General features: G+C 37.3%; 1 protein-coding gene across 7 annotated transcripts in view; it reads left to right on the top strand.

Annotated features, from left to right (window-relative positions):
* The window catches only part of USP32 (ubiquitin specific peptidase 32), a 77,535-nt gene that overhangs the window by 21,669 nt on the left and 40,411 nt on the right, over window positions 1-15,455 (top strand). For all 7 annotated transcript variants that reach the window (XM_054207969.1, XM_054207968.1, XM_054207972.1 and 4 more), the window contains 4 exons: window positions 567-694; window positions 7,741-7,846; window positions 8,407-8,525; window positions 11,820-11,979. In XM_054207969.1, the coding sequence (XP_054063944.1) occupies window positions 567-694; window positions 7,741-7,846; window positions 8,407-8,525; window positions 11,820-11,979 (513 nt within the window). The remainder of the gene's footprint in view (window positions 1-566; window positions 695-7,740; window positions 7,847-8,406; window positions 8,526-11,819; window positions 11,980-15,455) is intronic.

Genomic DNA, 15,455 nt, shown 5'->3' with positions numbered 1-15,455 from the left:
GTCCAAAGTTTAACTGTAGTAATCCTGTTAAATTCATGCTTCACTGTATGGTCTTATGAGCACGTAAGTGGTGATTAAATATTTTTTTTATACAGAAGAGTGGTTGCTAGATGAAACTCCGTGAAGCGTGCTGCTGGAGCTACTCTTAATAATATCCACCACTGTTGGTTACAGATCGTTTCTCTGGTTTGCGTGCAATGTAAAATTGATCATAAAGCTAGATTATTTTTCTTTTGTGTGACAGTAATGGTGCTTAATTTAGAACAAATTATAATATGCTATTGTAGTCTGAGAAAACAGGCAGTGAACTGTTGTAATCACTGATGTTGACTTCAGGTCTGCTTCACTTCTCTTTTTTGGGGAAGATTAAATTATTAGATCTTGTTTTCTAGTAGTCCAATTTTCCCACTATTTAGGTGAAGTCATGCATTTAATTTCTTTCTGTCTTTTTATTGTAAAGGTAAATGTAAGATGTATTGGATTTTGAGAGTCCTTTAGCTATTACATTTCTACAATATCTTTACTGACCAAATCTTTTTTTCCTCCTCTCTTCTCACTCAACACAGTTACAGACATAGAGCTAAAGCGACTGAAGGATGCTTTCAAGAGAACTTGTGGACTCTCCTATTATATGACTCAACAGTGCTTCATCAGGGAAGTTCTTGGTGATGGAGTCCCTCCAAAAGTTGCTGAGGTAATCTATGAACATGCTGTTTTTCTGGGGAGGCCTACATGGTTGATGATGTGCACCTGTAGATGTGCACACACAAATATGCCTATACAAATACAAGAGCTAATTTAATTCCTTCGCATTTTTCATACAATATCACTATGTGCATTCTGTATCTGAAGATAATGTTCCAGAGGTGGATCATGAGTTGTCAGTGACGTATGCTTTACTGAGCTACTGATTCCAACCCAACTAATAGGTGGTAGATCACTTTGAAGTAAACCTGAACATCAATATGTAGATTTGGGCAAGTAAGAGGTTGGGGAGTTTTAACACTATGCGTAGCTATTATAACAGAAGATTTTATTTGCTCTGGGCATGTACTTGCTTTTGGTTTCTCTGAGATTCCATCAGCTGTTACTTTGTTTTCTAATTATCTTTAAAAGCTCTTAAAAATAATTTTATGTATAATAAATATATAAATTAACTGAAAAAATAGACAGAATCAAAATATGCTACGTACGCTAATGGTATGAGTTTCAACAAGGCCAAGTGCCAGGTCCTGCACTTGGGCCACAACAACCCCCTGCATCGCTACAGGCTTGGGGCAGCGTGGCTGGAGAGCTGCCTGGCAGAAAAGGACCTGGGGGTTCTAATTGGCAAGCGGCTGAACGTGAGCCAGCAGCGTGCCCAGGTGGCCAAGAAAGCCAATGGCATCCTGGCTTGTATTAGAAATAGTGTGACCAGCAGAAGTAGGGAGGTGATTGTCCCCCTGTGCTCAGCACTGGTGAGGCCACACCTTGAGTATTGTGTCCAGTTTTGGGCACCTCAATACGAGAGAGATATCGAGGTGCTGGAGCGAGTGCAGAGGAGGGCAACGAAGCTGGTGAAGGGCCTGAAGAATAAATCTTATGAGGAGCGATTGAAGGAGCTGGGACTGTTTAGTCTGAGGAAGAGGAGGCTGAGGGGAGACCTCACCACTCTCTACAACTACTTGAAAGGACATTGTCGAGAGGTTGGTGCTGGTCTCTTCTCACAGGTAATTAGTGATAGAACAAGAGGGAATGGCTTCAAGCGGCAACAGGGTAGGTTTAGACAGACATTAGGAAAAAATTCCTCACAGAAAGAGTGGTCAGACCCTGGAATAGGCTGCCCAGGGAGGTGGTGGAGTCACCAGCCCTGAATGTGTTTAAGAGTCATTTAGATGTGGTGTTAGGGGATATGGTGTAGGGGAGAACTTTGTAGAGTGGGGTTGATGGTTGGACTCGATGATCCCAAGGGTCTTTTCCAACCTAAATGATTCTATGGTTCTAAATATTGTGTGTAAATATCTAAAAAAAATAGTAATACCATCCTGCACACATGCATGTTTAAAAGAATTATTTTCTTTCATAGTATTACCCCTGTCTTGAGAAAGAAATTAAAATATTGTTGGTAGAGAAGAATAAGATTAGTGAGACCTTTCAAATGATATCTTTCTCCGTGTCATTTCTAATCACAGCTTCTATTTCTGGTATCTTCAGTGGTATTGACCTCACAGGCAGCGTACAAGTCTTCCAGTTTTATTTAGATAATGGGAGCGTGCATTGCAAAAGGTTTCACGCTGTGGCAGAGTTACTTTTTTTCAAAGCTTAATCTTTTCTCTGTTATTTTTTGTTATTTGTTTTTCCTAAGTGTTGATAAAGAGGATGATATTACTTGCCTCTGTAATATAACTGATAGTTTGATTTTTATGTGCTTAACACGAAAAATTGCAATGCGTGTTAGCACTATCACATCACAAGAGAGTATATGATTTGCCCATAGCTTAAAGCATGCCTTTAGTATTAATTTCTGTATATGTTGTCTGGAAGTTTTGACTGTTAGTAGTTCATAAGATTAAACAAAAAATGTATCCTACACTGTATATGATTGGTTTGAAATAAGATGTTGAGAATTTTACATTATTAGTTAACGCGTACCTTTTTGTGCCTTTTATGCCAGTATTAAGGATTAAATTACTGATTTGGATGAAGTAAACTTTTGGTCACAAATAGAGACTCTGGGTTTTCAAATGTCTGCTGGCTACCTTCTATTGTATATTTTAAAAATCTGTCCTTGAAGATACATTTTTAGTGATGATTATTTCTTTTGACACTCGTTGCACTTATACTGCAGTTCTTGGTTTCCAGTTGGTGAAATAGAATTATGGGAGAGTCATAGTTGGTTTTGATGTCACCTCATCAAAATTGGCACATCTCAAAATTCTAGTACAAATTACCGTGTACTTCTAGCAATCGTATTCAGGCAATGCAGCAGCCCTAACTGTGAGCTTGAATACTGTAAATTTGGACAAAATTTTAATTTAATTCTGCTCATACCATGAAGGGATACTTTGTAGTCCTGGCTTCAGGATGTGGAAAGGCAGGCAAAGTCATTAGGCAGCGTAAAGCCTTGTTGTGAGTTTTCAGCCTTTCAATCATTAAAATGGATCATTTTGAGCCTCAGACTCTGGGCTGTCTTCTCTGCATGTTTTGAATAATAGTTTTTCATATCTGAGCAGTGATAGGCCTTCAGGAATTCATTAAATTAAAACCACAGAGTTTTACAGCAGGGTCATAAAACAGACAACTGAAGCGAGTAGAACTTTGGTCAAACAATTTGCATGAGTGTCGTGCACGAAAATAATTTTTTAGATGTTCATGACAATAATGTTCTGAAAGGATGTCTTGGAAAAATGGAGTTGAAGATATTAATAAAATGAAATTAGAGATGTGCTGTGTTTGCGTTGTTTAAACTGCAGGGAAGCTGGTCAAGTGGTGATATGTATGAACGCAGCATTTATTTTTGCATCTAAGGAAATAATGCAATTACCGTATGCAGTTGTGGCACCTTGATAGAAAAAGTATTGTTCAGAGGAGGTGGAAGGACAGATTGCTAATAGTATTTCAAGAGAGCATTTCTAGTAGCTTTGTATTTTAGACTGAGAAGGGGAAGAATGTTAAGGCCCTCCTAACTTTGGCCTATGCAGTCATTTAAATGACCAAATAGATGATACCTTTTATATATACCTACATATATTATGATTGTGAGAAGGTTTATACACAGCAATCTGTGATACTTACTAAGTAGTTAAGTGTCAGTGCATCTTTTTCTCCAAATGTGACTAATTGGTTAGCAAGCTGCAGTCCAAGTAATGCAAAGAGAAGAGAGATGATGTGAATAGAAACATGAAGGACACAATGAGGGGGCTGCCAAAAGAAGAAGAACACAGACTTCTCAAGGACTGGGAGAAGGAGGGTCATAAGGATAAAATCAGAAACGAATCCAGAACATTTTATACTCTCTTGAGAAAGGAGCCAAAAGAATGCCTTTAGCATCCTCTCCTACTCTTCCAGCAGGCTTACGAGAGCACGTGGGCACAGGGCCAGGGATTGGGATCTGAAGGGAACTGTTCATATAGACTGAGCCATTTTTTTTAACAGAAAAGGAACCATATTGTTACACTCTTCAGTTATCCGTCAAACATAACATGTCAGACTTAAATTTTATTGAAAAAGTATGACTTATGTACCATATAATTATACTAAATTTTATATTCTGAAATGTAAATTTCTATGATACTGTCTAGGTGTGGCTGTTTTAAGTAAAGCTGCAGCAGTATTAAGTAATTTTGGAAAATACAAAATTGCATCATATTTTGATGGCATATCTTACTAGAAGTTTTCCAAATAACACATGAATAGAAAAATTGTGGAGCTCCTTCCTTAGAAATGCAAATTAAGCTCTGTTATATATTCTTATACAACTATTCAGTCTTTATAAACTCTTACCAAAGAATGGCTAAGCAGATAAACTCAAAGTAATACCAGCTGCTGGTGGTTGGAATCACGTATATTAAATACAAATACATTGGACATTATGCATAGAATTCCTTCTCTATGTTTATATCATGAACACTCAATGTGTTATGTTGAAATAATATGTAAATGTAATATTTGGCATTCAACTGATATCATAACTGAGATGTACAAAGCTCAACAGAAGTGAGTGGAAAAAACTCAGAAAAGGGTATGAAATAGAAATATGCTTTCAGATGGATGAAGAGAGGAGACAGCTTTATTCGAGGTAATTTATAAAATAGCTGCTCTTAAAAAGTCTAAAAGCACAGAAAGGTTAAATTTGAGTGATGGAGAAGCATAAAGTACACAGAAAAAGATCATATTTTATTCAAATTTATGAAAGAAATCCAGTGATTTCTCTTTTGTTTATTCAGAATATATTTTTTTTATCTTGGAAGTTCTGTTATCTGAAATGTAAGACTTTTCTTCCTTTTTGTGCTCTTCATGGTTTTTTTGTGATTAAAAATAGTTATATCAAGACGTAAACTATAGTGTTCAGCAGAGCTAACTGCATATTTCTAAAAAAGTAATGATTTCAATGTAATATAAAGGTAAATTTCTTACATAGGCAGTGTAGCCTTGAAGGCATCCTGTGAAATCAGAATGATTAGGAGTAGAAAGTGTGGAATTCAAATCTCTGCCATGATGCTCTCCATGAAGCCTATACAATCATTCTGCCCAAATAGAGGACAAATTTAGTTTTAATAATTTAGGCCTTCAAGCATTTGTAAATGGATTAAACATTAGTAATAGAAGAGGCTGATGTGAGCAGCCGACGGGAAGTTAATGGATTTAGGTAGCGCTGTGTCTTATAGGGGAATGAAACTGCAGGTTCTACATGATGTTTTCTGTAGAATTAGATCCTTCTGTGTTATCAGCCTCATTTACATTTACTTGCCTTCAGACATCTGTTAATAGTCCTAAGTGAATAGCAGTGATAGCTTGATGGGTGGACAAGGAGTGGATTTACCGCAGGTAACACACAGAACTGTATTGAGGTAAGTGACTTCAGGGAATCTGTCTGGTAATAACTGTGATAGGAGAGAGACAAATAAAAATTTAGATTTTTTGGGTTTTTTTTTTTTTTTTTTTTTACTACCTCGTTGCCCAATACTGCTTTGGAGGTGGTCTAGAATCCATTCTGCAGCTGAATTCTGCTATTCTGCTTCCTGCTGCTGGTGGTGGATTTTCCACACCTTGTTACCTGAAGCAGAAGGGGCGGTCACTGTTGTAAATCTACGGTAGCTGGTCTGCGTTAGGTGTTTCCATTTCTTCTGTTTGCGACTAAAGCACTCTGTGGCTTGGCCAGATCTATCTGGTGCCCTTGACAGGCCCGTGGCTGGTTTTGTTTGGTCACTCCCAGTCCTGGCTTAATTTTGCGTTGCGATGGAAGCCACACCTGCGAGAGCAGGAGCAGTGACTCGTTCCATGGCTCTGCTATTCTGCTCTTCTTCCAGCCTTCGCTTGGACTGCGGGGTTCTGGCCACAGTGCTGTGATTGCTGTTGCTGGAGGGGAAAGAGGGGGTAGAAAGAGGGATTTTGGTTTCAGTAACTTTCTTCTTGTTCCACGTAACCTGCTGCACCTCTTGTAGAATCCCAGCTCACTTACGCTGAGGTACTTGAGGAAACACAGATCTGTCTGAACTTTGCAATTAGACATTTCTGAAGCTCATGTTAGAGCCCACGTTATTCTCCAGAGACTCGGAGGAGACATGTGCCAGCCTCTGTGGATGTGGAAGTTAGGAATATGATATATTCAAGGCTTTACTGGAGAAGAATGAAAAAGCACTGCATTACTGCATGTATGCTTCCTGGTTTTAATATTGTCTGTTTAGAATATAATTCAGTTGCAAGCAGAGAAAATACTATATAAAACGTGCACAACACTTTTCTTAATGGAAGTTGAGCTCCATTCCTTTATCTTTCCCTCTGAAAAAGTTAAATTTAAAAAACAAGTTCAGCAAATAAATCTGTATCCAAACCATGATCAGTGACAAATCACTTTGTTCTGGTCTTTCACAGTAATAGTTCCCCATCAGCTAGACTTAATACTTTCTCTTTATGGACAGATGCTCAGTGTGATACCTACAAGAAAATCAAATTAAAAGACAAAGACACTGAAATAATTCTTCTATGTAAGAATAATTTATAAGTTCTGACTGCTTTAAATTCTAATACCTAATGCAGATTTCTGTCTTGTGATACTGATAAAGCACCAGTGCTTGTAGAAATAGATTTGGGATTACAGGAGGAGTCCACGTTTGGAGAGCAGTACAGTTTACGTAGCTTTGTTTGTGCTCTGTAGTGTTAAGAGGCGAGGTGAAGTAATATACTGCAGTAAGCGAGCTGATAATTCTTGTTTACTAGAAGTAGTTGATGTTTGTCCTAAAATGACTTACTTCCTTCATATCTCATATATCAGTGTTGAATCACTGTTAGGATGCTGTTGAGTAAGGCAAGCTGCAGCGTACAGACCTTTCAGGTCAAAGGTAAATGCTTCAGCCCTTCCATTGACTGCGTTGTTCCTGGTGGCTGCTCTGTCGATCTTTGAGTAAATTCTGAATAGTCCTGATTTCTAGTGCTTCGTATTGGAAGAAAGAATTAAATACTATTGTTAGAGCGGGGTACTAAACTGGAACAGTCATTCTAGCAACAGTTGCGTTGTTAAGATAGTTAAGGTATAGTTGATGAAACATGGTGTTTTGTGTGTGTGTCACGTCTTTTCAAAGCAGTAGTTTTTGATGGCTTACTGGAAGTGCATCTCCTGTGATTGGGGCAATGAAACGCTTGATGCCGCAACAACCTCTTGATGGCTCTGAGACTATCAAAGTCTGGTCTGGAGGAGGTTCCATCTTCGTTACCTTGATCAAGAAGTTTGGGGAAATGGCAGCAGTGAGCAAGCAAGAAGCTGTCTTCATTGGAGGATGCTAACTTTTTTTTATATTGCTGTTCATGAAAAGTACCTGCATTTCACTAAATAAAAGACCCTGGAAAGGCTATTTTATAGGTACTGGAATTGCTACAGAAGTATAACAGAATTAATACTAGAAGTGTGTTTCGCTGAATGTGAGGTGACTGGCCTAAAAGCCACATAAGACGAAGCCTCAGTATAAGTTGTCGGTTTTAGTTCTGACATCTCTTGTTCTCCCTGTTAACTTTTTGGTTAACTTCTCTGTTTTATTTTTCTAGGTTATCTACTGTTCATTTGGAGGAATATCCAAAGGGCTGCACTTCAATAACTTGATAGTTGGATTAGTTCTACTCACAAGAGGCAGAGAGGAAGAGAAAGCAAAATGTAAGTAATGTAACTTACAACAGTAACAACAGGATAGTGGATAGTAAGTGTAGAATATGCTTATGGAAAGCAAAAATAAATTGTGGTATACTGTCCCTATTTTATATGTAACCAGGGCATACATTTGCTGTATATTTTGAAATTCAGTGTATTTTTGTTTTCTATACTCACCAAAATGAAATATTTGATAAGTCACCATGAATGTAAATGTTAGGATCCTACAGAAAGAGTGCTGATCACTGTATGTGGGCAGAGGAAGGAGGATGGCATTGATATTTTTCAAAACAAGTGAAAGCATCTGCCTACTGACTTCTGTTGTTTTGTCTTCCTTGTGAATCAGACTTGGTAGTATTTATTTTCCTTTTGATTAGTGGACAGTGGTAAAAGAAAAAGGAGATACTTCTTGACGTAAACCTTGTTGTCCTGTATTGAAATTGAATCAACCTAGGTTTTTAGTCCTTTAGTCGTTGCACAGCCTTTGGCATTCTCAGCCAGTCATAAACTTAATATTTGAAAAATGTAGCTACTGTAGTTGCTTAAACGGATCTCTACTTCCTCAGACATTTTCAGTCTCTTTTCTAATGAATCTGGGAGTTATGTTGTCCGTGAAGAGATGGAGAAGATGCTGCATGTCGTTGATGGGAAAGTCCCAGAATCGCTCAAGAAATGTTTCTCTGAGGTATTTCATACAGGTTTTATCCTATTGCATTTACAAAAAAGTGAAAATTACGTTGGGCAATTTCTTTGACACATACATGCTGCTGCATGTATGGGAACAAACTGACCTTGTTTAAATTGGGTAAAAGCTCGTAGTTTTTTATGTTGTAATATTACATGTAGTTTGTATGGATATGAATGGCAGCTTGGTATATAAATGTAGGCATTCTCCATGCTGCTTTGTTTACTGTGCTAGTTTGAAAGATATAATTGCCCAAGGATAATCATGTTATCAAGTAAATTCAAATACTAATATTGCTAGTGGAAATTTATTCATTAGTGTGGGCATTTTATTGCAATTGGGGAGGAAATCTGGAACACAGATCTGAGAGGGGAAGGAAAATCTGCATCCTGGATTTAAAAATGCCTGCCAGCAGTGGTTTAAAAAGAATAGTTTTGTAGTATTACTTTTGTCTCACTGTGCCTGCCATGAGCTACAACCTTTATTTATGATTTAGGTGGTTTGAGAGATGTAATCTTTATGAAGCTTGCTGAAGTCCTCTAAAACAGGCTATTGTTAATTTTAAACATTCACAGATACTTCTTTGGCACTTGTGATCCTGACGAATTGTCAGGTTTTTGTGCTTTGGTCACTTCATTTGTTATCAGAGGGCTATAGATCAGCAAAATCTAGTAATCCTTATACATTCCACTGAAAAACTGATTGACCTAGAAGCTTTATTTGTGGATATTAGATAACTTAATTACCTTAAATTTTTTTGTCCTGTATTGAAGATAACGTTGATTATGGGCATAGGCTGAGACAGACTCATTTAATCTGGTGGTGGTATCAGGTTGGCTTTGTAGGCAATGATTACGTTCTTCATTCTTGGCTTGAATCACAAATCATATGTGTACTGCAGCCCAGTTTCTGGAGCTGACCCACTTCAGTATTTCCTATTTATAATTTCTCATCAATATGGTGTGATGAATTGTACCCTAAAAGTTAATTGCACGCTGTCCACGAAATCCAGAAATACTTTATGAAGACTTGCAGGAAGAGAAGTATCAATCTGGCTTCGTACCATTTTTCTGTTGAAGAAAATGCTGTATATTGATTTTTCTTTTAAAATGAAAATAGCGTAATAACCCACTCAGCAGGATTTACTGGCCTGTTAATCATACTAGGTCATTGCTGGAGAGTGAGAAAGTTTAATGTTCCTGCTGTGGGCCTTCCTTCCTGCTGTATGGCGGATGAGTTTATGCTTTCAAGGATGATGTTTATAGGTACTTCTATTCTTCAGAATTATTGCATGTACTCATCTAGAAATATAAACTTTAAAATATATCTGAGTTTTCCTCACTATTGTTTCTGAAATAACAGGAAACAAATTCAGTGATACCTGTATTGCTCTAGTTGCTCAAGTTCCATCGTGACTCAGGTGTAAACATTGCTCGCTTCAAATGCTTTTCCCCCTGTCCAGAGTTTTCCTGTCCCTCTTCTTCCTTGTCCTTCCTCTGATCAATTGAAACAGTGCAGAGTCTTATGAAATGTGACACAGCTCTTGCTGTGTTTGCAGAAAGCAGTGCAAAAAGTAGAGGGAAAGTAGAGTGGAATAGGTAGTAAGAAAATGATCTTGTCTCTGATCCAAACTGTTAGAGAAATTAAAAAAAATATATATTGAGGGCTGCTTTTTTCTCCTCTGTTAATTTGTCAGTAGAGGTTTTTTTTGCTTGGGAAGCGGTTCCATAATGGGTTAAATCCTGCGAAGTCCGCATTGTTGAGTTGCCCTTCTCCTGACTGTCATTCATTCTCCTGCCTTTGTGCTGGCTCGGGTATTTATATGATGCCTTGATGAACTGGATTGGGAAACTGATCTGGCTGAGCACTAAGCCCTTTTTCTGTAGCTCCTAATCCTGTAGGTTATTTTTCAGCTGGATCTGTTTTACCACCTGACTGCACTAATGTGATCGCAGTGACAAAAGAGAAGGGATGAAGGATCAGAAGCAGTGTTGGTAAGGGGAAGGTTAGGACTGTGCTGTCAGTCAGTAGTGTGGATATATCCAGATTAAACTGGTGATGGAACAGCAGTGTAGCATCTTGACTTCCTTGAATTATAACCGCGTGGAAGTCACTGATAGTAGCTGTAAGTATTGGGGTATTTCTGCATGTATTTGTTGGAGAAAAATGTAACACTCTTTACTCTATGAAAAAGAGGCATAAAAAGAATGAGCATCTGGAACCTGAAATAATCCATTACAATTGGAATGTGAAGCAAATGTTTTAGCAGTGATGGTGATTAACCATTTGAGCAACCTGGCAAAGGAACTAGTGGATTTTCAATTTTCTGCAGTTGGCAGCTGCAGATAGTCCGTGGCCAAATGCAAATTGTTGGATTTTGTAGAGGTGTAATTCAGTGAAGTTTAATGGTCTGTGATATTAGGGAAGTTTAAATAATCAATGATTTGAAACCTCTTTCACTTTGCAGACCCCTGTTTATTTCCCATGGAGATTAGGATCTCCATATAATGAGTTTGTCTACTGATAATAGGTTTGCTTTTATTTTAGTTAGTTTTATAAGTCCTGTAGAAATTAGTCTGGTGATCCCTATGGTTTCATGCCCACAGCTTGGAAACCACTCAACTAAATGGTTTAAACAGCCTGTCCAGCATTTAAACTCGGTGAATCTATAGTTTTTATGTATTTCTGAACAGTCAGTTCCAGGAGACATCCAGCAGAGAGACTGAGTTAGTACATGCTGTGGATGTCATGTTTACATGTGTGCTCCAAAGTGGGTTTTGGTCAATAGAGGCTAAAAATTGACATGCTACTGCAGTGATTAATCATACTATTAGTTATTCACAAATGTAATTTTTCTGTGTTAAGTGTTTATATACTTGCGCAGATATAACAGAATGTTTATGATTTTATAGCACCTGTTATTTGGCAAATAAGAGCTTTTTTCTATCATAATAAATTCAAATTAATAAAAATAACCTCTGTTATTTTGAGTTGTAAGTAGCCATTTTTCTTCTAATCCTTTTAACCTGAGGTTCAGAGTAAATGACTTTCCAAAGGCCACACTGAGTAGGTGGTTGAAATGCAGAGAGAGCTTAGGAGTCTAGTTTCCGTCCCAGTGCTATATTTCAGAATGAAATGGAAAATCAGGCATGTCTCCAAAGAAAAAAAAAATATTTTGGTACTTATTTTTATAGGAGATTGTCCCCATTCTTGTTGATACGGCTGGATGGTTCCGGTTTACTGGTACTGAGAAAGCAGAGAAAAACAGCTCATGTTTTCTTATTTTTCTTACAGGGTGAAAAGGTAAACTATGAGAAGTTCAGGGTTTGGCTATTGCACAACAAAGATGCTTTCACATTTTCCCGTTGGCTGCTGTCTGGGGGTGTGTATGTGACACTCACTGATGACAGCGATACCCCTACCTTCTATCAAACCCTGGCTGGAGTCACACACTGTAAGTAAATGATGCTTGTTATTACACACGTTTTTTTAAACTGTTTCAGAGTTCACAGACATAAGCTGTTGCCTTGCCATAGTTGTTCATTAAATCTCACTGCTCTGATGAGATACATCCAGTTCTGTTCAGTGGGATATATTTCTTCTCCATGCTAATTTGTTCTCTGCTTTTTGTGCTGTGCAATGTAAAACATTGTTATGTACAAGGACAATGTGGGTCATTATTTTTAAGAGATAACAATACTGAGATTACAACACTTCTTATAGTAAAGTTTACCACCAAGCAAATTTAAAAAAAAATAAAAAGGAAAATATCTTCTCTTTGACAAATACGCTCATCTAAAGTGACTTGACATTAATACTGGTTTTATACTTGGTCTTTTAGATATAGTGGATCGTAAAACTATTGAGACATTTCTGAAAATAATGCTTGATTCAAAACTAAGTGTTACCTCTTAATTTCCTTTCTGCAGTAAAATAAGTAATATTCCTGGCATGTGATGTAGTCAGGGAACTAAATTAACTAAAGAGAAGCCTCCTCAGGATTTGCATTTAGGAATAATCTCCAAAGAACAAATGCTTCCTTATGTCTATATTAATGTAAAAGAGGAAGCAGCTGTTTTTTAAATTAAATGTAAAAACAAAAGGTTGATAAATTATACTTGATGTGCAAGTATAATGGAAGCATACATTACAGTAAAGCATCTAAGGGACTCTGGTACCCCTAGGAGAAGGGTGTTTGCTATTGAGATGTCAGTGATTTGAGCAATCGGGTTGTGTTTTATGTACTCATAGATTTTCTTTGTTGGTGTCAGCATGGCATTTAATCTCTTTAATGGGTGGGTTGCTTGAATAAAGCAACGTATATATTTTTTTTCCTCTTGGTTTTAAATATGAGCATTAAAATTCTGTTCTGACCATCTGAAATGAAAATGCATAATAAAATTAGAAGTTTATAGGCAGGTAATTTATTTGCATTACGTGAGAGACTGCAGCAGACACTGAGGTTACAGAAGACCACTAAGTACTTGGAGGTGTACTGGACAAACAACCCTCTCTGAATTTTCTAGACTTCAGCCCTGTGAAAAATCTCTCAAGCCGTATCAAATCGAGATCTGCCATACTACAACCTTGGCGAGTCTCCTTTGCCCTAAGTGTTCAAAGAAAGCTTTACCCCAGGCCTCTGGATCTTCCCTGAGGGCTTGCTCTGATTTGTTTCGTGCTTTGAAATTGAAACTTTTTCCGAATAGCTTTTACTATGCTTTTTGCAGATAGTTTATTTATGCTAAAACTGACGTTTATAATTAAAAAAAAAATTCTTTTGAGAGCTACTGTTTTAATAGATTTTATTTCATATTTAATGTTATTCTCACTTCTTCTGGTTTTGATACACTTGTCACTGTTACCATCTGCAGACAGACCCTCAACTGTATTCCCAGCTATTTCAGATGTGCAAAATCAAAAATTGAAGAAAGAAACGGTCTTAGACTGAATAACATAATATTCTACTTCAGCTAACCCACACCTATGTTCTTGTATCAAGAAGAAAGCCTTTCTTTCTTCAAATTACAGGCTAAGAGATTCTTTTTCAGTTGTAAACAAAAAATTAGAGACATTAAGACTGAAGTGCTATAATTAAAAACAAAATGAAGGGAACTGGATGACAGGTGTATTAGAAAAAAAACGAATGAGGGCAAAATCTGTTCTGATTTTTGGAAAAAAATTGTTCAGGTGATTCCATGTCTTAGCCAAATTTGGAGAGCTCATCTGACAGTTATGTTTGGACCTCTAGACAAAATTAAATTTTACTGTCTTTTTGTGATTTTCTAGTTCAATTCTGTAATAAGAAAAACAGACAGTAGTTGTGCTGTGTTACGATAGCTGCAGCCCGGTATCTCTCAAATGACAGATATGGAAAACTGACAGGAATTTGAGATAGTAGGAAAATGAACTGGTGAACTAACCTGCTGGTGAACTAACCCGCCTCCCCCGGGGCTGGACAAATAGTTTCATTGTAATGTATCCATTGATTTCCCTTGTGATTTGAGACAGAATAGGAATCTCATACAACAAATGCAAAAGTAAGGAAAATATAAGTGCTTGAGCGCTTGGGTGGAATTGCAGTAAAGTACTAATACTTGGGGCCTTACTGTTTTGGTTTTTTTTAAGTTTAGTAATTGCAGTCTAATCAGATCAATCTAAAGAATAAGAAATTCAGTACAGAAGTATTCTTAACATCAGCTGAATGTGTAAAACAGTAAGAGCTGTTATGACAGTTCCTTTCTCTAAATGAAGGCTTGTTTTTAATACTTTTACCTAGGATAATGGTTGCCCTTTGGGAGAACAAGCAGCTGAAATAATGTTTAGTAAACCTAGGCAAACACTCTTAACAGAATCCAGTGAAAGACTGAAAGGTTTTAAAATTTCTTCTACTGTAAAATGAAAACTGATTTGTGAAACTTGCTAGCGCAATTATAAATTTCTCAGCTGGCTGTGGGACTCCAGCTGGGTGACAGCACGCCCTCTCCTGGCTCTGGCTTCACACCCTTCACATCCTCCCGAGCCTCACCTCTCACAGCCTGCTTCCCATTACATGTCTTGGACGATAGGTCAGAGACATGAAAAATGGCAGGGATAAAAATAGTGAAAGTTATTAACATTGATTTAGAAACAGACACCAAACATTTTATTGCAAAGCATCAGTGACTCCATTTAAATTTGCTTAATGAGCCAAGGTATCAGGGAAACAAAGGAATTCTAATTTTTCATTTGTAAATAACATTTATTTTGGTATGCAGATGACTTTAATTATATTTCTCAACACATAATTAGAAGTGAAATTTTAAAGTTACAGGAAGTTGCACACACTTGCTGCTTTTAATCAAATTTTGTTCCGTTTCACTTAAACCATAAATATGAATCATTTTGTTTGAAAGCTACCAAAATAACTTAGGTTTCTCTTGTACCTTTGGTCCCCAAAACCAGTTTCAGGGATACCTGAGTACTGTCCAACTTGCAGTAGTTTGGATTTTCTCAGTATCGTAGTATGATTGGGTACCTTTGGGGTTTTGTGGTTTTTGTTTGTGTGTTTTGTACTGTTTTTTTTTTTTGTTTTGTTGTTTGTTTTTTTTAAATTGTCGTATTGAATAGCACTGCAATGTAGCTTGTGAATCAAAGATAAATCCTGTCAGGGACTACTGCTAACACTAAAATTCTCTGTAGGGGAATGTTCCCCTAAATCATTATACATCCTTGATAATAATAAATTAAACCCCTAATCTTCTCTGGTACTTTGAGTCCAAATGCAGAATGTCAATAGCACAACAATTTTGGGCGACTGGTGGATATCACTTGGTTGCCTGCCCTGGCTGCTTTGCACTCTTGGAAGCATCCAAATGGAACTGACTCCATCCTACCTGCAGCCTACAGCTTTTGTGGCGTAGTTCAACACACAGACGGACGGGAGGATGGGAC

Source organism: Rissa tridactyla, chromosome 7 (assembly GCF_028500815.1).
Source record: "Rissa tridactyla isolate bRisTri1 chromosome 7, bRisTri1.patW.cur.20221130, whole genome shotgun sequence".
Classification (NCBI taxonomy): Eukaryota; Metazoa; Chordata; class Aves; order Charadriiformes; family Laridae; genus Rissa; species Rissa tridactyla.
This window is presented reverse-complemented; position numbering and strand designations above follow the sequence as displayed.